Raw genomic sequence first — 23,689 nt, forward strand, 5'->3', positions numbered from 1 at the left:
TACTTACCTCACAGTCTACTACTTTGAGTAGGTTAATTTATAGCAGACCTTTGATAACAGATGCATAGTAAGCTCTCATTAAATATTACTTTGTTTTTATTGTCACTGTTTTTCAATCAGTTTATCTAGCACAGTATCTGATACAGATAGCACTTAAAAGTACATCTTGAATGAACAGTTGGGTTGCCAGGATACATGGGAGGGATAGAAGAAGGAAAGGGCAAGTTACAGTTGATGTTGGTTTTTTTTTGTTTGTTTTTTTTTTTAAGTACTGGGATTGAAGCCAGGGGTGCTCTACCACTGAGCTATATTCCTAGCTCTTTTTATTTTTTGAGACAGGTTCTCACTAAGTTGTTTCAAGTCTCACTTGGTTGCTGAGGCTAGCCTCAACCTTTTGATCCTCCTGCTTCTGCCTCCCAAGTTGCTAAGACTTCAGGTGTGCAGTACTGTGCCCAGCAGTATTAGAGTCTTTTATGAGGAGTTTATGAAGCTTACAAGTAGAAAGTACATCAGGAAGGGACATGTTCTTCAGTTTGAAAGTTTATATTTGGAGTTTATATTTGAATAACTATTGCAAACAACTGAATAAATAATTTAATAAACACATAAAGCCAGGCATGGTGGTGTATGTCTATAATCCCAGCTACTCTGGATGCTAAAGCAGGAGAACTGCAAGTTTGCGGACAGCCTCAGCAATTTAGCAAGACTCTGCCCTATTTCCAAAAAAGAGGGGGAGGCTGGGAATGTAGGTCATAGGTAGAGAGCCCTGGGTTCATTTCTCAGTATGGCAAAAAAAAAATTAATAAACATGTAAAGCTGGGTGTAACAGTGCATACCTGTGATCCCAGCTACTTGAGGCTAAGGCAGGACCATCAAAAGTTTGAGGCCAGCCACAATGAGATCCTGTCTCAAAGTAAAAATTAAAAATTTTTAAAGGACTGGGGATGTGGCTCAGTGGCTGAGTCTATCATGTGCAAGCCCTGGGTTCAAACCTCAGTATCAATAAATAAATATGTAAGTTGTAACTTAAAGAAAAAGAAGGGAACCTATAGATTATAAAATATGTAAGAAACATATCACCTGTATGCAGTGTCTGAATCCTAATACAGAAATCCAGGTTTTTTTTTAAATAATGAGATGCCCTGGAAATTTGGCAATGGTAATAGTTTCATATTAAAGATTTATTATGATTTTTTAAGTTATAATAATTTGTGCTTATGAATTAAAAGTCACTTCACTTTTGGAGATACACATAAAATATTTACAGATGAAATTACATGATGTCTTGAATTTGCTTGTGATAAGTGGGGTTATACATAAAAGAAGAATGATCTTGAATTGATTATATTGAATTTGAGTGAGAGCTTCATGGGGTTCATTATCATATTCCTTCTACTTTTGTATTTGAAATTTCCTGTAAGAGAACGTTAAAAAGAAAGAAAGAGAGCATTTCACTTACCATTTGTAATACTTGACTTTTTTATGCTAGATTAGAATTTGAAAAGCAAAAAACTCGGCTTAATATTCAGCTTGAGTATAGTCGCAATCAGCTTAAGAAGAAACTGAATAAGATCAACACATTAAAAGAAACTATCCAGAAAGGTAGAGAAGACATTGATAATCTGAAGAAGGTAACTAACAGTGAGTGGTAGCTGAAGTGTCTCTTCATTGAATTTTCAACCTCCTTCACTTATTGAGCTCCTAAAAGGCTTTGGTAGTGATGGGGGCAGATGTGAGAAGTGCTTAAATCAGCAGAGCTTCCTGAGTTCTGGATGCTGGGTGGGAGGGAAGGTGAGGCGGGGTGCCACAAGGACTCCTGCCTGAGTTCTGATTGGGAAGTAGGTGGGAGGGGACTTAGGTCTGTGTGGTGCCTGGACGGTAGTGTCCACCAGCAGGGAATGCAGAGAAATCTGGGCAGGAGCTATCAATCTGGCAGCTGCTGATTGACCCAAGTAAATTGAAACTCTGTGAGAAAAGTTGAAATGCTTGGGCAGATGGACAGTGGAGAGCACTGAAGCGGCCATGGGATTCTGGAAGGTGCAGGTAGGCTAGGAACAGGGGTAGTCAGTCGAAGAGGAGGCATCCCAGAAGCCCCAGTGCTGCAGGAAGGAAGAAGTGATAAAGACTGTTTAAAAGGCTGAGCCTGAAATGTTTGTTTAATTGCCACTTAAAAGTCACAGTGGCAAGAACTTTATTGGATAGTGGGAATGGAAGTCAAATGGCAGTGAGATGAGAAATGGGTCTAAAATGAAGGATGAAGGCAAGTACTGATAATAATTCCTAAAAGGTGTAGAATGAGAGTAGGTCACAATCCATGACATAGGTTCAAGCAGCACATGGGATATGATTTATCTTAGAGTGACTGGGTTGGTCTTATTGATAACAGAACCTATGGACCTTAACAACATAAAAGGTGGTAAATCTGCAATGCATATCCTCTTTCTTCAGGTTGAAGAAGACTGTCTGCAAGTTGTGGATGAACTCATGGCAAAACGGCAGCAACTTCAGGACATCTTTGTCACTCAGAATTCCAACACTGAGAAAGTTCAAACTCAGATTGAAGAAGAACGGAAGAAGTTTTTCGCTGTTGATAGGTAATTAAGAATTCATCAGTTTGAAAGATATAGCCAGCATTTTAGACATGTGTATTGTCGGAGTGGAATGTATTATGTGAAGCTATATTTGAATATGTACCCTTTATTGCTCTTGGTCTCACGTAACATATTTGAAATATTCTAATTTGGGGGGAACCAAATGAGGGAATTAGTTGGTTAGAGTGAGTAGTTCTTTCTGGTGAATGAAAACGTGATCCCGTAGAGTCCCTTGCCCTAAATCCCCCTTGATGTTGCTGGTGTCTTCTGCTATCTAGAGATTCCCTCTCTGCAGCATGGCACAGAGGGTAAGGGATGGGTCAGGCCATGCTGCCTATGAGTACATCCCAGCTTTGCTTCAGTCATACTGTGCCTTGATCTCCTCATCAGTAAATGGGGTTAAAGAAAATGCCTGCCTCAGAGAGTAGTGACCTGAACACTGATGGAGTGAGCTTAAAAGACAGCCTGGTACCTGATAAGCATTTGCCATGATGATGATGGTGACATGCCTTGGGTCAGCTGACTTGTAGCAAAATAACATGCTTTTCTGCATGACTGACATGATCATAGCAATGAGAAATTAGCTCTTTTTGCTCAACCTCTTGGCATGTCACTTTTCCTCACTGTCCCAAATCCTTCAGTGCTTTAAGACACTGCTGGGAAGTTCTTTGTGTATGACTTTTTTTTTTAAGAGAAATTAAAATCTGTTTCTTGATTTTTTTTTAAACTTTTATATTTAGTTTAAAATTTGTTTCTCTTTGTATTCTTGAAAATCTCGGAGTCTTCTCCTGCCTGCTCCATGCCTTTCATCCTTCCTTCCTTTTTCTTTTCTTACTTTTTTGTCCCATTTCTGGGTCCTGTTAAAAGTCCACATTGTTTCAGCTAGTAAACCTCGTAGCCTCATCTTGAGAAGAGCCAGGTAGTACAGAGACTTCAGATTGTCAGGGATACAATGATTTACCTGATTTCTCTTGCAGAGAGACTATTTCTACTGGGTTTTTGTTTGCTTGCTTGTTTGTTTTTAATATTTATTTTTTAGTTGTAGTTGGACACAAGATCTTAATTATTTTTATGTGGTGCTGAGGATCGAACCCAGAGCCTCGCCCATGCTAGGCAAGTGCTCTACCGCTGAGCCACAACCACAGCTCCTATTTCTCCTGGTTTGAGGTTCCAAAATGTAGAGCTCATATGAGGAATAAACACAACCTGAAAAAGTATAGATTTATAAATAAATTAAGCTGAGTATGGTGGCATAATACTCCTGTAATCCCAGCAACTCAGAGGCTGAAATAGGAGGATCGCAAGTTCAAAGCCAGCCTAAGCAACTTAGCAAGACCCTGTCTCAAAATAAGAAGCACTGAGGATGCAGCTCAGTGGTTAAGTGACCCTAGGTTCAATCCCTGATATCAAAAATAAAAATAAATAAAGTAACTAGGAAAGGGGCTGAGGTTGTGGCTCAGTGGTAGAGTGCTTGCCTAGCACATGCAGGGTCCTGGATTCAATCCTAAGCATCACATAAAAATAAAAAATAAATAAATAAAAAATGAAAGGTATTGTGTCCAACCACAACTAAAAAAAAATAAAATATTAAAAAAATAACTGGGAAAGGACTGCATCTTGGTCACTGTGATTAAATCAGGAATGTATATTATTGAAAAATGCCATTGCCAGGCTCAGTAAATATGCCTGTGATCCCAGCTACCAGGGAGATTGAGGCAAGAGGATAGCAAGTTCAAGGCTAGGGGCTGGGGCTGGGGCTCAGCAGTAGAGCACTCACCTAGCATGTGCGAGGCCCTGGGTTCGAACCTCAGCACCACATATAAATAAAGGTATTGAACTACAACTAAAAAATAAATAAATATTAAAAAAAAAAGTTCATGGCTAACCTGGGCAACTTGGCAAGACCCTATCTCAAAATAAATAGGATTAGGGATATAACTAAGTGGCGGAGTGCTTTCCTAGCATGAACAAGGCCCTGGGTTCCATTCTCAGTACCACACAAAAAGAAAAAAGCAACCTTGGGTTAACTAGGTTCATTCATGGTCTTTCTCAGGAGTGTTAATGTTTATATTACAAACTCTAACACTTACAGGACTCATAAGGAAAAGTCACCTTTTCCTATAATATAACTTTTTCTTGATTTAGTGCCGCATTACATAATGAGTAAAAGCACTTTTCATGTTGTGTTTTTACAGGGAAGTGGGAAAATTGCAAAAGGAAGTTGTGATCATTCAGACTTCTCTGGAACAAAAACGATTAGAGAAGCATAACATGCTGCTTGATTGTAAAGTTCAAGACATTGAGATAGTTCTTCTGTTGGGGTCACTGGACGACATAATTGAAGTAGAGGTGCCTAGAAAATTACTTAAAATATGTGCGGTGGTACTGCACCTGGTGTTTAGAGCAACTTGCCTGCTTATTTTTTATTTCTCTGATTCTTGGGCCTTTTAAGGCTGCAGAACTCTTATTCAGTATATCTTGACTTTGTCCTCTTAGATCAGCTTCCTCAGGAGGCTCCAAGGTAGCTGTGGCTTTGACAGAGGGAAGAGAATTCTCTCCTGCCCTCCCAGAAAAATCCTGGGGAAGAATTCTGATTTGCTCATTTTGGATCATGTACCCACCCAGTCTTGTGGTGTGAAGGGAGGGAAAGGGGGTGGTTATTGTAAGCAAAATTGGGGGGGGGAGCATGCAGAAAAACAGCACTCGCTATACATACAAAGAAATAGTCAGTTTAAAGGCAAGTCAGTTTAATTTTAGAAGAGTATTATAATTACAGAGTGGAGGAGGAAACAGTCTCCAGGACTCAGTCTGTGGCTGTTGGTCAGTAACAGTGCCACCACTTTGTTTCCAGTGTTCTTTCAGTTACTGAACCTTCAGAATTATTCTCCAACATGCCCATCATGAGTGGGAAATTATGTGCTTCTTGATTAGCATGAAAGACCTCCACATTCGTGGCAGGGTATTTCACAGCAGATACTAAGACAAGCCCAATTCATATTGAACCACATCTAAGAAGAAAAGTGCTGCTTCTAGTTTCCATTCCAGCTTGTCAGAAACTTGAAAATCATCCCTTCATCTTTTTTTTTTTTTGTGTGTGTGTGTGTGTGGTGCTGGGATCTGAACCCAGGGCCTTGTACATGTGAGGCAAGCACTCTACCAACTGAGCTATATCCCCATCCCTCACTCCTTCATGTTAACAAGTAAAAAGCTGAAAATCAGTAACTCTTACATCTGTCAGAGAAGTGAGGACAGAGCAAAACCCGCTGCTCCAAAACTGGAGAGACAGACAGATACAGGGAATCACAGCTTACAGTGCAGGAGCCTCCAGGAGGATCCAGCACCCACTTAGGAAAACCTGGAGGTCTGAGAGATGAAAACACCAGGAACACCAGTCATAGGGCTCCCTCACTTTTGTGCATGTTGCCTCCTGAACCTTCAGGGTCTCACTTAATAGGGGCTGCTGCCCTGGGAGCCTGTCTGCTGGGGTTTTATTAGAGCCTGATTGACCTGAGGTAGGGGAATGGCCATCTCCAGCAAGCTTTGGCTATTCTGTACCCTGAAAGGGGGAAAAATTACTGAGAAACACTTATGAAATCATAGGGACAGAGGCTTGCTGAAAGATTGAGATCTAGCTGGGCAAAATGGCGTACACCTGTGATCCCAGTGATTCTGGAAACTGAGACAGGAGGATCATAACTTCAATGCCAGCCCTGCAACTTAGAGAGACCCTGTCTCAATATAAAAAGAGGTGGGATTATAGCTCAGTGGTAAAGTACCCCTGGGTTCAATCCCAATATCTGCGTGGGGTGAGGGGTACTAAGACCTAATCATAGAACTGTAGATGCTTCCCTTCCCCCACACCTCACCACCAGATTACTGAAGGCCAATTTACAGCAGTTCCCTTCACTCAGTACATCATGTTCAGCTATCAAGAAAAATATGAAAAGGCATACCAAAAGGCAGAAAATAATTTGAAGACACAGAAGCAGCATTAGACCTAAACTCAGATATAGGGATGTTAAAATTATCAGACCAGGAACTTAAAATAGCTGTGATTAAAAGCTATGGGCTATACAGGGTAAACAACATGCAAGAACCGATGAGCAACTGAAGCAGAGATGGAAAGAACCAAAAAGAAAAGCTACAGATCAAAAACATGAAGAGATATTAAGAGTGCTTTTGATGGGCTTTTTAGAAGATTGAACATGGATGAGGAAAGGATCTGACATAAGGATATCTCTATAGAAACCTCCAAAACTAGAAAGCAAAGAGGGGACTTAAAACAGGTTTTCCAGGAACTATGGGAAAGCTACAAAAGGTGTAACATGTAATAGGAACACCGAAAAAGAAAAGGGAAAGGAACAGAAGCAGTGTTTGAAATAGTAATGATTTCCCTCAAATGAATGTCAGACACCAAACTGAACCAGGAAGCTCAGAACACAAGCAAGTGTTTAGTGAAAGATATACAACAGCACAGGCACAACACATGAAATAATTGTAAACTGGACTTCACCAAAAATTTTTAAAATCTTCTCTTCTAGAGACACTGTCAAGAGAATTGAGACAGGCTAAGACTGGGAGAAAATATTTGCAAAAGACATACTTGATAAGACTTATCCAAAATATTCAAAGAACTCTTCAAACTAGGAGACAGCCAGGCACGGGGAAGCACACTTGGGATCTGAGGCAGGAGAGTTGCAAATTTAAGGTCGATGTGAGCAACTTAGCAAGACCCTTTCTCAAAATTTCAAAAATTGGTTGGGGATATAGCTCAGTGCTTGCCTAGTATCTCACAAACACACCAAAAAAAAAAAAAGTAAACAACTTGATTAAAATAATATAGGCCAAAGACCTTAACAGACTACCTACCAAAGGAAATAGATGACAAATAAGCATATTAAAAGATGTTCCATTTAATAGGTCTTTAGAAGAATGCAAAGTAAAAAAGATACCACAACTGGGTACCATGACACATGCCTGTAATATCCCACATGCTCACGAGGCTGAGGAAGGAAGATCATGAGTTCAAAGCCAGCCTCAGTAACTTGGCAAGGATTTAAACAACTCAGCAAGATCTTGTTTCTAAATAATAAATAAATATGTATATATGTATATACATTATATATTTATATATATATATATATATATATATATATATATAAAAGAATTGGGGATGTGGCTAAGCACCCCTGGGTCCAATCCCCAGTACAAAAAAAAACACTTAAACAGCTATACTCTAGACCAAAATCTAGAACACTGACAGCACCAAAGGCTGGCAAGGATCAAGAACAGGAACTGTCTTTCATTGTTGGTGAGAATACAGCCACAGCCACTTTGGATACAATTTGGCAGTTTCTTATAAGACTAAATATATTTTTACCATATGATCAGCAATTATACTACCTGGAATTTACCCAAAATAGTTGAAAACTTACATCCACACAAAACTTGCATATGGATGTTTGTAGAAGCTTTCTTCATAATTGCGAAAATTTGGAAGCAACCATAATATCCTTAAGTAGGTGAACAGATAAACGGATTTACTCAGATCCTGCAATCTTATCCAGCACTAGGGATAAATGAGCTACTGCTGGTTGCGGAGGCACACATCTGTAGTCCCAGCTACTTAGAAGGCTGAAACAGGAGGATCACTTGAGCCCAGGAATTCAAGACCATCCTGGGCAAGACCCCATCTCAAAGCAAAAAAAAAAACTATGAAGCCATGAAAGAACAGGGAAGAAACTTAAATGCACATTGATAAGTAAAAGAAGATAATCTGTGATTCCAACTTCATGATATTCCAGAAAAGGCAAAAACAATCTAGATAGTAAAATCTGTTTGCCAGGAATTAGAAGGCAGTGAGGGATGGATAGGTGAAACAGATGACTTTTAGGACAGTGAAACTATTCTACCTAATACTATAATGTATAATGTTGGATACGTGCCTTTATGCTCTTATACAAACTCATAGACACCAATAGTAAACCCTAATGGAGAACTGTGGACTTCAGGTAATTATGATGTGTTGATGCTTTAAACCTAAAACTACTCTATAAAAGTTTTGGGGTTTTTTTGTTTGTTTGTTTGTTTGTTTGGTGGTAGTGCTGGGGATTGAATGTAGGGCTTTGTGCATGCTAGGCAAACACTTTACCACTGAGCTTCACACCAAATCCTGAAATAGTCTCTTTAAAAAAAAAAAAAAAAAGTGTTACTTCTGTTCTACTCTGTGCTAGTCGGGCTACACTAGAATACTGTATTTACTTTTTAAAACAAGCATTTTAAGAGTAATACATCCAGACTAGTGAAGAAAACCCTGACCATGTTGTTTGGGGAGGGAAGGCTTGGGGAATGTAACCATTATCTTCAAATAGGTGAAAGTCTCATGTGAGTCACACTTATTCTTTCTGGTCCTAAGGGGGAGTATTAGATTGGGTGCAGAAAGCCACAGAGTCATGTCTACAACTTGGGAACACTTTCTATAGAAAAACAGTGGCCTCTGGTGGTGAGTTCCTGGTTGGAATTTGATAAGCCATCTAGTTGTAGCCATGCTTATCCAAGGTGTTCTGTAAAACCCAGAATAGAAAGATATTAGGTGTGAACTGAATCCTCTTTCCAGAGGATCAAACAGGTTACTGGGTAGAAATCATTATTTGACAGTGTCTGTGAGGTGGAACCCTTCCATTGGAGGTGTTGCCTGTACCGCCAGGTTCTCAGAAGATTTCCGTATTATGGGGAGGGATTTTCCTGGATTCCCAAATCATAATGTGCAGAGGAAGCATCTGGGTATCATGTGACCTAAGAGTGCATTCCACACAGCCCCAGATGAGGCCCCTGTTGCTGGCCCATGGACCACTTTGAGTGGCATGGCACCAGATGACTTACACAGAAGTCTAATGCAAACAGGGATGTTGAATCACACATAGACATCATGGGAGTTAGAGCTTCAAACATTTTGTACTGAAGTTCAACTTCTTTGTGAGATATGTTAACATGTATTACATAAAATTATGCTTAATTATAAAAATTTCATTGAAGGTGTGTAGCTAAGAAAGGAGTGAATATCAAGTGGGTTTTTTTCCTCTTCTTAATTTGTGAGTCTTGATTTTGATCAGCTTACACAAAAGGCTAGGCAACTGATAAATAAGTGCTCATCTGTTCCTTATTTCCTGTTCCTTCCAAAATATAATACATACTGAAAATGAAATGTATGTGTCAGTCATCGTGTGGAACATTGAGAATACAGCAGTGAATACAACAGCCAAAAATCCTCTCCTTCAGATTACAGTGTGGTAGGGACAATCCAACAGAGAAATTGTAAACAAGTAAGATATTGATGTGTTAGGTGTTGATAGGTGCTAAAGAAAAAATGAAGCAGAAAAGGGAATACAGAGCACTGTGGAGGGGCTTGCAGCCTTGAGTGGAGAAACCAGGGGTGGCCTGGGAAAGGTCGCCAGTGAGTAGAATGAGAGGAAGTGTCACAGGCATCTGGGGGAGGTGGTCCAGCAGAGTGAGCATGCCAGCCCTGAGGGTGGCACTTGCATTGTGGTCAAGGAGGCTGTGGATTTCAGCAGAGGGAGCAAAGGACCCTGGTTCACCAGAGTTAGGGCAGCCAGATCATTGCAGCCTTCCAGCTGTCATAAGGGTGTTAAACTTTTAATTTGCATGAGGTGACAAGCAATTGGAGGACTAGGGGCAGATGAATCAGCAGAGGTCATCATCTCAGATAACAAGAAAAGAGTTTTGTGTGTTTTTCAGCTGGGAACTGAAGCAGAAAGTACCCAGACGACAACTGACATCTATGAAAAGGAAGCCACAATTGAAGTGGACTATAGCCCTTTAAGAGAGGATCTCAAGGTAACTGATTTCTCCTGATTATCCCGACTAACAGCAATATTGAATATTTAAGTACTGCAGAATCATTTTTAGATAACAGAATGTAAGTTCTTTTTAAAAAATAAAAGTAGATTTCTTAATGTTTTTAAAGAAATATACAAAGGAAAAACATTTTTTTCTATATTAACTAAGAACACTTCTGTGCGGGTCTCTTTCACATCATAAAGTGGGCTAATAAGTAAGAAGGTTACTTTTACATCTGTATCAGCATTGCTCACTGCAGAACACTCTGCCATGAAATGTTTAGCCAAAGAAGCAGAGTTCCTGTGCCCAGCTACTGTTTGAATCCTATTTCCTTCTTGTAGGCCACAATGAATAAACAAAAGCTTTGCAAAGTCCTGCAGTAAATGAAAGTGGCTTCTGCTCCAGCATGCTGAATTTGCCCCATCAGCATCCTAGTACGGCCCTTTTGGGGTGGAGCTGATCTAAGACTGAAAGGTTTTAATACAGAGTCCCAGCAGTTGTCCCCTCATTGCAGCCACCTGAGTGGGGTTACATGTTCATTTCTGACCCAGGCACCACCCCCAGTGGGTGGAGGAGAGGGGCTTAGCTGTCACCTGAGCAAAGCAGGCCCACTCCTCAGCACACCTGGCCCAAGACAGGCTGCAGTAGTAAGAAAAAGCAGAGATGGAGCCAAGGAGCAATACCCGCCACATCTTTTCATTTCACACATCATCAATATCATTTTGTTAGACTCTGTAGTTGTGGCATCTTTTGGCAGAAGAGTTTTTTGTCTTTCCTGTAGTTTTCTATTTAGTGCTTTCTTCATTGCTTTTTTGTCACCTCATTTCTCAGTAAATATGAATATCTTATTTGTACTTATGGTGTTGTTTTCATTTGCCTGTTTAATACATCTGAAATTTATTCTAGTGTATGGTATAAGAATGTTTTAAGTTTACTCAGTTTTCAGATAATTCTCCTTTATGATGTATATCATTCCCTTCTGGAAAGCAACAACATTTTCCTGGAAGGGCATGGCCACTGTTTCCTTTCCATCCTCACCCCAATTAATTCTATTCATTAGTCAGGTTGAATATTGCCCTTCTCTCTGCATTATGCTATCCTGATAAGAGGTTTTTCATCCTGTTATAAATGGCAGATATATTGCTTACTTCTCTGTGAACTTTTAAAGACAGAGAGTGTCCTTCATTGAATCTTCAGTGTCTAACATGTAGTAGATGATATATACTGTTTATTGAACACAGAAATTAAGGTGATAAATGAATTGTCTTTTAGCCAGGTTAAAAAAAAAAAAAGAGAGATACAACATCTTCCAAGAGCAGCATGTGTATTGTAGAGTATGAAAAGCACAGCCGACCTGGAAAGCTGGAGATGGTGCTGTGTGACTGCAGCTCCAAGCTGAGCAGCTGGGGTGGGGAGTGTGCAGAGGGAGTTGGTGGGGTCAGAGGGGCTGACCTGTGCTTCTGTCTTACTTAGCAGTCTGGATGTAAAAGGCGTGCCAGTCAGTGGTGTTTTTTGCAATAACAGGCTCTGCAGTCAGATAAAGAGATAGAGGCCCACCTTGCACTCCTCCTGCAGCAGATGGCCTCCCAGGAGGATGTTCTGTTGAAGACAGCAGCCCCAAACCTGAGAGCCCTAGAGAACCTGAAGACTGTCAGAGACAAGTTTCAGGAATCCACAGATGGTGAACTTGGGTTTTTATTATTATTATTATTATTATTTGGTGCTGGGGAGTGGACCCAGGGGCACCTAACCACTGAGCCACATCCCCAGCCTTTTTTTTACTTTTTATTTTTAGACAGGGTCTCATCAAGTTGCTTAAGGCCTTGCTAAGTTGCTGAGGCTGGCCTCGAACTTCTGATTATCCTGTCTCAGCCAACTGAGCCACTGGGATTACAGGCATGCGCCACTGTGCCCAGCTGAACTAGGGTTTAGTTGTTAACAGGATCATATTCATGGGTATTTTGATTTCTAGAACAACAGTCACCCTTGGAATATAACTTTTCTTATATATTTTCCTCTGCTGTTTTATATTAATGTGTTCTTTTAATCCTGAATCACTACTTGCTTCCTCCATGAAAAATGTTCTGCTTTAATTTAGAAATAGGTTTATTGATTATTATAGAGCAAACATTTAGTTTTTTGTGCCAGAAAAATAGGTATATTAAATACTCTTTAGGAACTTGTTAATATTATTTGGAAATTAGCCCTGCTAGAGTCAATTTATGTTGTACAATTTCAGTTTTTTTGTAATTGGATAAAATTTTTGTTGTATATAATATTGTTTTAACTAAAGACTACTCAGATATGAGTTTATCAAGATTTGTAGGTTAATATTTTATAATAAAGAGTTTTATTTTATATATATATATATATATATAATATATATTATATCTTTTTTTTGGACACAATACCTTTATTTTATTTATTTTTATATGGTTCTAGGGATCAAATCTAGGGTCTTACATGTGCGAGGCGAACACTCTGCCACTGAGCTACAACCCCAGCTCTAATAAAGAATATTTCCTTGAATATTCCAATAAAATTTATAAACATTTTATTTTAAAGAAAATAGCCTTGCCCAAAAAGGGAGGGGCTTATCAATTATAAGAGCATTGCTCTTGGAATTAATAACAGTTGAGGTTATTTTGAAGATAGATTTACTTAAGAAAGCCAAATTCAAAATTCAATTTTTAAAATATCCTACACTTTAAATAAGAGAAGTTCCCGGTGGTCTCCAAAATAAAGAACATTGATTCTCTCTTAGCTTTTGAGGCCAGCAGAAAGGAAGCCAGAATGTGTAGGCAAGAGTTTGAACAGGTGAAAAAAAGGAGATACGATCTTTTCAGCCAGTGTTTTGAGCACGTCTCAATCTCAATTGATCAAATCTACAAGAAGCTCTGCAGAAACAACAGTGCCCAAGTATGTATTTTCAAACCTGAAATAACTAGTGGGATCTTTGTGTTATTGGTGGTGTTTTTTTCTGGTGGGATGTAAATAACCACTGCACATTATTTGAGTGCCTCACTTGCCCGGGGGTAGTTTGTGAAGACTGATCTCATGAGCTGCGTTCTTCATCGGAACCAATCTGAGCCGGCAGCCTGGACAAGTCATAACCACTCCAGGCTTGTTTCTCTACCTGAAATGAGTGACCTAGATCATTTGGTGTCCAATCTGTTGTCTGGTAGTGATTTGACTTTAGCACCTTGGGTCTCTGTAGTAAAGGTGGAGTCAGTATAGAGTATCCTAGGGAACATTATCAATGGAATTGGTCAGAGTATCACAGAAGAGAGGAAGAACCAAAGGCAGGATCCCAATCCAGGTGTTTCCTTTTTAATGAGAGTCTCCGTGATCACCATGCCATTCCAGTATCAGTGCCCACAGAAAATGCTTGGGAATTGGATGTGGAGTTAAGGTGTGGGTCAAGGCTAAATACCTGCTTTGCTTTTGGCTCATGTTCTTCTGTGACTCAGATGATCCTTTCAGAATTTCAACTGAAAATAATATGATAAATTAAAATAATTTATTTTCAGTAAAATAAGACTAAACTAAGCTCATTAACTCTTTGAGAACAGGGTTCATATCTATTTTTGCAGTGCTTGGCCCATAGTAAGTGTTCAGTAAATATTTGATAAATGGTCCGTTGGTCATTGAGTGAACTAAAGAAGACTGCCTTTGTAAGACTGGCTTGTGCCGCTGTGGTGTGACACAGCCTGGTGGGAATGCCTGATCTTCTGTGTTAGAGTATTTTTTCTCCCCGCCCCAACCCAGACAACCCTATAATCTGTGATTAAATGGAGGAAAACCTAACCAATAGAATATTTTGCATGTAAACTATGTTGCCACCCCAATTTGAAATTTGCTGATTACTTTTCTGATAATGCTAAATAACATGTGTTTCAGGCATTTCTTAGCCCAGAGAACCCTGAAGAACCCTATTTGGAGGGAATTAGTTATAATTGTGTGGCCCCAGGCAAACGATTTATGCCAATGGACAATTTGTCAGGGGGAGAAAAGTGTGTGGCAGCTTTGGCTCTCCTGTTTGCTGTACACAGGTAAGGTCACAACAAGCTACTTGGTTTGCTGGGCACAGTAGTGCACTCTGGTAATCCCAGCAGCTTGGGAGGCTGAGACAGGAGGATTGTGAATTGAAAGCCAGCCTCAGTAGTGGCAAGGAACTAAGCAACTCAGTGAGATCCTGTCTCTAAATAAAATACAAAATAGGGCTGGGGATGTGGCTCAGTAGTCGAGTGCCCCTGAGTTCAATTCCCAGTACCAAAAAAAAAAAAAAGCAGCAGCATCAGCTATTTTGTTTTGTACCAGGGCAAAAACCAAGTGGAGCTTTCTATGGAAGATCTATACTTATTTTTCTTTATTAATATTTAGTAAATGCATACCAAACTTTTTTCTTCAGCTAGACAATTCAGGGTGTATTTTAGGCCTACAGTAATTTAGACTGCAACTCTTTAAGAGTTCAATCTTTGACAGATTTTATTAACAGTAGCTAGTAATTTTCCAACTATAGGGAAGAAAAAGAAAAATTTAGAATAACCAGATATGATATCAGTATTGCTTAAAACCATGAGCAACAAATTCAAAAACTAAAATTGTATATTATTGTCCTACTTCATATTCAGAGATATATTTAGTAAATAATATTGAAAGCAAGGTATTTCTTTAGAAAAGTATTTAGCCTTATTTCCACTGATGATGGTGGCACAGTTTCTTTGCAATATAAATCAAGAAACAGAGAGTTAGCTAAAATAAAGGCATTCACAGCTTTTGGCATTCCAAGCAGTTGGTGGGGATCCAAAGTGGAGGGGCTGCTGCCTCTTAGTCCCATTACCAGGAACATTAGAACACAAGAGATTGACAAGAGTTTCTTGTTGGTCTCAAGGAGGAGAAAGAACAGGGCCCCACAGGAAGAGACCAACCATGGCAGAGGAGCTCTGGGAAAGGAGACTGGCTCGGAACAGGAGGCTCACAGCAGCATAAGACGGTCACTAGGTGGCGCCCCAACCTTTACTCAACAAACCTCTACTATCTGTACTGTTGCAGGCACTGGAGATCACTGAAACAAAATGCCTACTTCAAAAATACTTGTTTTAGCTGGGCAAAAATACTTGTTTTAGCTGGGCACCGTGGCCCATGCCTGTAACCCCAGAGGCTTGAGACAGGAGAATTGCAAGTTCCAAGCCAGCCTCAGCAACTGCGAGGCACTAAGCAACTCAGTGAGACCCTGTCTCCAAATAAAATACAAAATAGGGCTGGGGATATGGCTCAGTGGTTGAGTGCCCCTGAGTTCAATCCCCAGTATCAAAAAAAAAAAAAAGCTTGTTTTAGTTGGGCAAGATAAATAATAAGTAAATTCCATTAGTAATATAGAGAATATTAGAAAATGGAAGTACTACAGGGAAATAATTGGATCAGGTAACAGATAATAGGTGGCTGGGAAGGTTTGCAATATGAAGAGTCATCACGTGTTAAGGACCAGGTGCAGTGGCACACACCTGTCTTCCCAGCTACTTGGGAGACTAGGGCAGAAGGATGAGAGTTCAAGCCCAGCCTGGGCAATTAACGAGACCCTGTCTCAAAATTTATTAAGGACTGGAGATGTAGCTCAGTGGTAGAGCACTCCTGGGTTTAATCCATAGCACCACAAAAACAAAAAGTCATCAGGGAAGACTTATTAGAAGGAAACATTTGAGCAGAGATTTGAAGTAATTAAGGGAACAAGCCATCTGGATAGCCAGGGATGGTTTCTCTGGATATGAGGACAGCAAGTGCAAAGGACCTGAGGCCAGAGTGCACCTGGCACATGTGCAGTAATCTTTATGCAGCAGTGTCAGGATAGGGTTATGACGCTATTGTGAGTCAAGGTGAAAGTCAGTGATTGCTGGGCCAGGGTGGTAACAGATATTGCTAATGGTGTGGCGTATGAAGAAGTCCGGGGATGACTCCAGGATTTGGCCTAAACAGCTGGTAAGAGGACTAGTAAGAGCTGCTCGTAACTGAGGTGAAGAAAACCAAAGGAGGGAGGCAATGGGGGTAGGTGGGGGACATTTGCTTTTGGATGACCTTGGAGTGAGTGTTTATTAGGTTTCTACATAGAATTGTTGAGTGAACAATGGCACGTGTGTCCAGGAGAGAGGGCAAAATTACTGACGTGTGGGAGCCTCAGTGTGTGTATGGTATTAAGACTTGGGGAGCAGATGAAACCACCAGGGGAACTGGTTAGATGCTGGAGAGCTCTGGGCACTGAGTGCCAAGGGCACTGGGTGTTCAGGAGTTAAAAGAGTTGACATCAGAGACTCAAGAGCAGTGGGTGGAAGAAAAGCATGAAGTGTCATCCACAAGTCAAGGTGTCCGAAGGGGGCAGTGACCAGCCCTTGCACATGTCACGTAGGATACATACTGATATTTGAACCCTGTTAGCCACACAAAGGCCACTGGTTACTTAGACAAAGTTTCCAAAAGAGTGTGTTGTATTTATTCTGAATCCTGTTAATTCTTTCCTCTGACTCTTTTGAAAAACAAACAAAAAATTACTTCTAATTTGTTATTTTTTCTAGTTTTCGGCCTGCTCCATTCTTTGTCTTAGATGAAGTAGATGCAGCCCTGGACAACACCAACATCGGCAAAGTACGTTTCTTCTGCTTTTAATTCTCAATAGAATTTCTGTAACTCCAAGTTTGTGTTACAATCAGAAGGCAGTTGCCAAGAATGAAAAGGGTTTGGGGCTGGTAATAATTGCTAGTTGAAGTAAAATCTTTCCTTCCTTCCATGTTTTTTATTGGTGTACTATAATCGTGCACAATGGGTTCATTGTTACGTACTCACTCATATTTGCACACAATATAACAATAGAATTTGGCTAGTACAATTTCCAGTGTTTCCTCTTTTCCTCTCCTCCTCCCTTGACTGATCTTCCTTCGATTTCCATGTCATCCCTCCACGCACGTACCTTTCTTTTCCTGACCCTTGATTTTGTGAGTTTCCTTATTTCACTTAATGTTCTCAAGGTCCATCTATTTTCCTGCAAATTACATAATTTCATTTTCCTTTATTAATAAAACTCAATTGTTTTGCCACATTTTCTTTATGCATTCATCCATTGATGAAGACCTGGGTTATTGTGAATTGTGCTACTGTAAACCTGGGTGTGTGTGGATTGCTGTAGTTCTCTGACTTTAATTCTTCAGGATAAATACAAGGAGTTGTATAACAGGGTCATAGGGTGGTTCTCTTCCTCATCTTTTGTGGAACCTCAATACTAATTTCTAGAGTGGCTGTCCTTATTCACAGTCCCACTCACAGTGTACAGATGTCCCTTTCCTCACATCCTTTCCCCCATTTGTTTGTATTCTTGATGACTGCTATTCTGGCTGGAGTGAGATGAAATCTGTTTTTGTTTGTTCTGTTACAGGGGATTGAAGCCAAGGACACTTAGAGCCACATCCCCAGCTCTTTTTGGTTTTTTTTATTTTGAGACTGGGTCTTGCTAAATTGCTAAGGCTAGTCTTGAGTTTGCAGTCCTCCTGCCTCAACCTACAGAGTCATTGGGATTACAGGAGGGCATCACCACGCCCAACCTCAGTGTAGTCTTGATTTGCATTTTCCGTTTTGTTAAAGATGTCAAGCATTTTTTCATATATTTATTGGCCATTTGTATTTCTTTAGAGAGTGTCTGGTTCATTTGACCATTTATTAATTGGGTTTTGGTTTTCTTTGGTGAAGAAAGTTTTTTATATATTCTGGATGTTAATCATCTGTCAGAAGAGTAGCTAGCAAAGATTTTCTCAATTCTGTAGGTTCTCTCTTCACATCCTAATTTATTTCCTTTGCTGTGCGGCTTTTTAATTTGAGTGTTAAGGGCCTATTGAGAAAGTCATGGTTGCATAGTTTTTTCTCATCTAATTCCTAGGTCTTTGATCCTTTTTGAGTTGACTTTTGGCCAGGGCGAGAGATAAGGATCGAGTCTATAACCAGTTTTCTCAGCACCACTGTGTAAAAGGCTGACTTTTCCCCAGTGTGTGTTTCCGGCACCTTTGTCAAGGATCACGTTACTGTATCTGTGTGGGTTTGTTCTTCTGTTGGTCTCTTTGATGCCAGTGCCATGCGGTTTTTGTTACTATAGCTCTGTAGTATAATTTGAAGTTGGATATTGTGATGCTTCCAGAATCACTTTTTTGGCTTAGAATTTGGCTTTTCTGGGTCTTTTCCTCTTCCAAATGAATTTTAGGACTGTTTTCTAGTTCTGTGAAGAATATCATTGGTATTTTGATGGTAATTGCTTTGAATCTATATATTGCTTTGGGTAATATGGCCATTTTAACAATACTAATTCTGACTGTCCATGAAATGGGAGGTCTTCAGTGGATTTCTACAGTGTTCTGGGTTTTCATTAATTTCACCTCCTTGGTTAATTGGATTCCTAAGGGTTTTTTTGTTTTGTTGTATTTTGTTTTGAGAAAAAGGTAAGAGAATTTTTATTGTTCTAGTAGCAAAGGAGAAACACAAGGGACTCCTGTGCCCCAGAGGCTGTGATTTTGACCATCAGGGGGAACAGGAGGTTTTTCAAGAGGTTATTCATAGGCTACATTCCAGGTGTTCTCTGTCCAGAATATAAATTCACTTGTTAATTTGGGAAATAGCCAATTCTTAGATTTTCTGTTGCCATCCCTTAATCTGAATGAATCACTTCTTTCATTCCTGTGGTGGGTGTGTCCTCAAGGGCAGAAGACTCTCCTCTGTCAGGGAAGAAAGGTAATCCTGGGTGGTGGGGGAGCTTTAGGGAAGGGAAGTTTGTGTGGTTGTTTGAGGCTGTTATGAATGGGATTGTTGATTCTTAGGAAAGCTGTTGATTTTGTAATGTGCTGCTTGCTGGATTTGTTGATTAGCTCTGGCAGTCGTCTCTGGTGGGGCTTTTTGGATTTTTTAAGTATAGGCATATCATTTGCAGTGATATGATGTACAGTGATAATTTGTCTTCTTTTCATATTTTTCTCTTTTTTTGCCTAATTGTGGCTAGAATTTCTAGTACTATAGTGATGAGAGTGGACAACATCCTTTTCTTGTTCCAAATGTTAAAAGAAAGGTTTTCAGTTTTCCCCGTTTAATAAATTGGCTTTGGGTTTGTTTGGGTACTGGGGACTAACCTCAGGGGCTCTTGACCACTGAACCACATCCCTAGCCCTGTTTTGTATTAGAGACAGGATCTCACTGAGCTGCTTAGCGCCTCGGCCTCGCCCTTGCTGAGGCTGGCTTTGAACTCCCATCCTCCTGCCTCAGCCTCCTGAGCAGCTAGGACTACAAGTGTGGGCCACTGCGCCCAGTGGCTTTGGTTTTAAAATGTAGCCTTTATGATGTTGGGGTAGGCTCCTTCTGTCCCTATTTTCTTCAGTGTTTTTATCATAATGGGTGCTGGATTTTGTTGGAGGCTATCTCTGCATTTGTTGAGATGTTAAGTTAATACTTTAAAGTCGAAGTTAAATATCTACAAATAGGATGTTTCAGAGTGGTTTTTGTAAGATCTGGGAAGCCAACATAGGGAGCCAAGAGGGTTGAGGGTTGCTACACATCATCAGCATCACCACTGACACAATGGCTTCTCCACAGATCTAGGTATTGGAGATTAGTGGGTCTCAGTAGCAGGCCTGTGGCAGAGAGGTTTATATAGTTTCATGGACCAAATAAGTTGTTTATTAAAGCCCAAATTCTACCTCCCCAACTTTATCAAATTCATCCTATCCCTGTATTTGTACACAATTCTATTTCCATTATTTGAGGCAGAGAGAACTAAGGAAGCAGTTTAATTCTAGGGTTAACTTTAGTCAGTACTTGACCAGTGGACAGATCTGTAGAGACCCCTTCACAGCCCACACCTCTCAGCTGCAACTGCATGGAATTCTGGAAGTGAAAGGGCCATGGAATGTGAGCAAAGGACAGGGCAAGCACCCATAGCACCCGGACTCCTTGGTGGATTCCAGGCCCCTCCTCTTCCACAGGCTGCTTACAAGGAGGCTGCTTTGTTTATGCGACAGACATATTTCTCAATATTTATTTATAAATTGGCACTCTGGTTTACAACCTAATCTCTGGAGCCTGGTTAATATGCCCACCCCTGAGAGATGTTTTCAGCCTTGAGGTGTTGCCCAAGGGTTCTGTGCCCCTGGCGCTCACCTCCTGATTTACTTTGAGTCTCACATGACATGCCTGGGCAGGTTGGGGGACACAGAGCAGCTGTGGCCTGAGGTAGCTCCTAATGTCACAAAGTTAGTCTTTCCTATTCCACCAAGTTGTTAATGTAATCCATGTCTTTTGGGGGTCCTGCTTTTTAACATAGCATAAGATACACAAGAATGTCTCATCAATTCCATACCCAAAAATATGTCACAGACTTCATGGTAACCAGAGGAAGAAACATAGGAACAGAGGAAATCTCAATTTCTCTCGAACACCAGCCATCCTGGTCATCTGACTGGACTTCACCATCTGACTCTTGGGAGAAACCTCCCCTCGGGAGGTTAATTTTGGCACTTTAAATTCCATATTCTGTCAGGGGAATCTTTGTGGACTACATCTTTTCTTGGTTGCCTTTAAAATAGCCTTACCTTTTAGCAAAATTCTAGAAGTTTGTATTGGTGGCTACTCTAGGATATATGTCTAGCTTAAGATTCCTATTAGCACCTGGCCTGTATATTAAAGCCCTTTAACTTCCATGATTCCTTAGAGATTTATGTTCCTGGCACTCCACTGCTGAATTATGAAGTTATGTAGTGTGAACAACCATGAAGTAGCCTCCACTCCATCTAATGAACAAGGTCCCAACATTTCTTCTTCTTTTTAATACTGGGGATTGCACACAGGGGCACCTTACCACTGAGCTATATCCCCAGCCTTTTATTTTACTTTTTTGAGACAGGTTCTCACTAAGTTGCTTAGGACCTTGCTAAGTTGCTAGGCTCGCCTTGAACTCACAATGCTCCTGCCTCAGTCTCCCAGTTAGCTGCGCTGAAACTACAGGTGTGCACCACTGTGCTAGGCAGACCACCAGTTCTGATAGGTAAAAGCAGTATGTACACTGTACATCTTTTTATCTGTTAGTCAGTTTTGTATTATAATAAAATAACCTGAGATAGTCAACTTTGAAAGGAGGCAAGGTTAATTTGGGCTCACAGTTTGAGGTTTTAGTCCATGGTTAGTTGCCTGTAGATTTTGGACCTGCAGTGAGGTAGTAAATTATGATGGGAGCACACAGCAGCAAGGATGCAGAAAGGGGCAGGGCCAAGGTCCCAGTATCTCCTTCAGTGACCTACATTCCTCCAACCAGACCCCACCTCTTAAAGGTTTCATTCCTCCCCAGTAACACCATAGGCTAGGATCAAGTTTTGGGGGACATTTCATAAACAAATCGTAATCGTAGCTTCTATCTCCTCTTTTCTTATCACTGTTCCAAGACTCTTTCAGTCCTGAATCTTAGAGGCCAGTGCCGTGGCCTCTAAGGCTTGAAGCCCTTCTGACTATATGAGCCTCCTGTCTCAGCACTCATGTTAGCTGCTGACCTTTCCTCTGAAACTGCTGCTCCTGCTCCTGGATCTTGTATCTGATATCCTGGATATAGTCGGGACCAAGACACACAAAGCCCTACTCCAGCCCATGGAGATCTAGGGAGCTGGCAAATAGTATCTTGTTAGACTGTTTAAGTCTGCCTTCTCCTTCATCATTCTCCAAGCACCTAGCAGTGTGTTCTCCAAGACTCATTTTTATGCAGTCCACTTTGCTCTTCTCATTTCCTTGGAATTGAGCTTCCTGAAGGGGCCAGAGTTCACCATGCATAATGAATACATACACAATTGCTGTTTTTTTCCCATATTCAGGCATACCAGCCCTTCTTCACCCCCATAAATATCTGAGTTTTTGTTATATCTGATCATAAAGACTGATTGTCTGTTGCCGCAATAGTATCTCAAGTTACAAGTTTACTTTTTAAAATATTCTTTTAGGGATTAGGGTGTAGTTCAGTAATAGAGTGCTTGCCTAGCACACAGGAGGACCTGGATTCAATCCCCAGCACCACACATAAATGAGAGCTGCTTACATTTCTGCAGTTGTAGTGGATTTACCTAACTACCAGAAAGGCAAGTAAGTGCCTTATTACCTAAAATGGGCAAATCAGAAACATGCAGAACTGTTGTCCCTAGAGCCCAAACAAGGCCTTTCCTGGCTGGTGAAATGTGTGCTTATTTCCTCACAGGTATCAAGTTACATCAAAGAACAGACTAAAGAACAATTTCAGATGATAATCATTTCCCTAAAAGAAGAGTTGTATTCCAGAGCTGATGCTCTGATCGGCATCTATCCAGAGGTAAAGAGAACACCAAGGGGAGAGGAGTGGCCACCACGAGCTCCCGACTGCCAGAGCTCTTCCCTTCACAGTCTGCAGTCCTACATGGAGTCTAGAGACTGCAGACACAGGCCTAAATGATTGTTCAGTTAAATACAATTTAAGAGTAACTGTTCAAGAATTTCCCTATGACAGTAGAGATTTAAGATACATTTTAAGAGACAGGAGCAAATTGAAAACTGCACAGCAGTATGACAGTTTTGTAAAATAATAGTACACATTAACTTAGAACACTGTTAGTACTTGTATTTCATATTTCTATAATTTCTGAATATTTTGAGCAAAAACAAATGTATTTTATCACTGTATCGGGGGGAAAAAAAGTCCACTGGGAATTCCAAGTGGTAAACTAGCTGAGATTTTGAAACAACTTTCTTCAGCCATTCACACACCTGCCTGAGCTAATGGGGTAGGACAACTAGTTCAAGAAATCGGGGGTTTGTACAGTTGGCTTCCTGAATTTTCCTTTAAGCTCAAATGAAAATTTACCTTCCTGTGCCCACAGATTAGGGTATCACCTGGAAACATGGTATAAGAGAAACAGAATTTCTCCTACCAGATAATAAAAAAATAAATACCTGGTATAAACACAGGTATTCATGCACTTTTAGGCATAAGGAGGTTCCTTTTTAATGCATGTCCAAACTCACTGATGGCCTTACTTGAATACATTTCTTCCCTAATCAGAGGAACTGACTCTTAACCTGGCTTCTTTCCATTGCAGCATGAAGAGTGCATGTTCAGCCGAGTGTTGACCCTCGATCTCTCTCAGTATCCTGACACTGAAGGCCGGGAAGGTAGCCGGAGACACCGTGAGTCCCAGTCAGTGAGAAGCTAG

General features: G+C 40.5%; 1 protein-coding gene across 1 annotated transcript in view; it reads left to right on the forward strand.

Moving 5' to 3' along the window:
• The window catches only part of Smc1b (structural maintenance of chromosomes 1B), a 78,679-nt gene extending 54,990 nt beyond the window's left edge, over nt 1–23,689 (forward strand). The window contains exons 16-25 of the mRNA XM_027954625.2: nt 1,490–1,631; nt 2,449–2,594; nt 4,787–4,940; nt 10,347–10,445; nt 11,973–12,129; nt 13,213–13,367; nt 14,349–14,500; nt 17,018–17,087; nt 22,702–22,812; nt 23,576–23,689. Of these exons, the coding sequence (XP_027810426.2) occupies nt 1,490–1,631; nt 2,449–2,594; nt 4,787–4,940; nt 10,347–10,445; nt 11,973–12,129; nt 13,213–13,367; nt 14,349–14,500; nt 17,018–17,087; nt 22,702–22,812; nt 23,576–23,689 (1,300 nt within the window). The remainder of the gene's footprint in view (nt 1–1,489; nt 1,632–2,448; nt 2,595–4,786; nt 4,941–10,346; nt 10,446–11,972; nt 12,130–13,212; nt 13,368–14,348; nt 14,501–17,017; nt 17,088–22,701; nt 22,813–23,575) is intronic.

The sequence above is a fragment of the Marmota flaviventris genome, chromosome 3 (genome assembly GCF_047511675.1).
Source record: "Marmota flaviventris isolate mMarFla1 chromosome 3, mMarFla1.hap1, whole genome shotgun sequence".
Classification (NCBI taxonomy): Eukaryota; Metazoa; Chordata; class Mammalia; order Rodentia; family Sciuridae; genus Marmota; species Marmota flaviventris.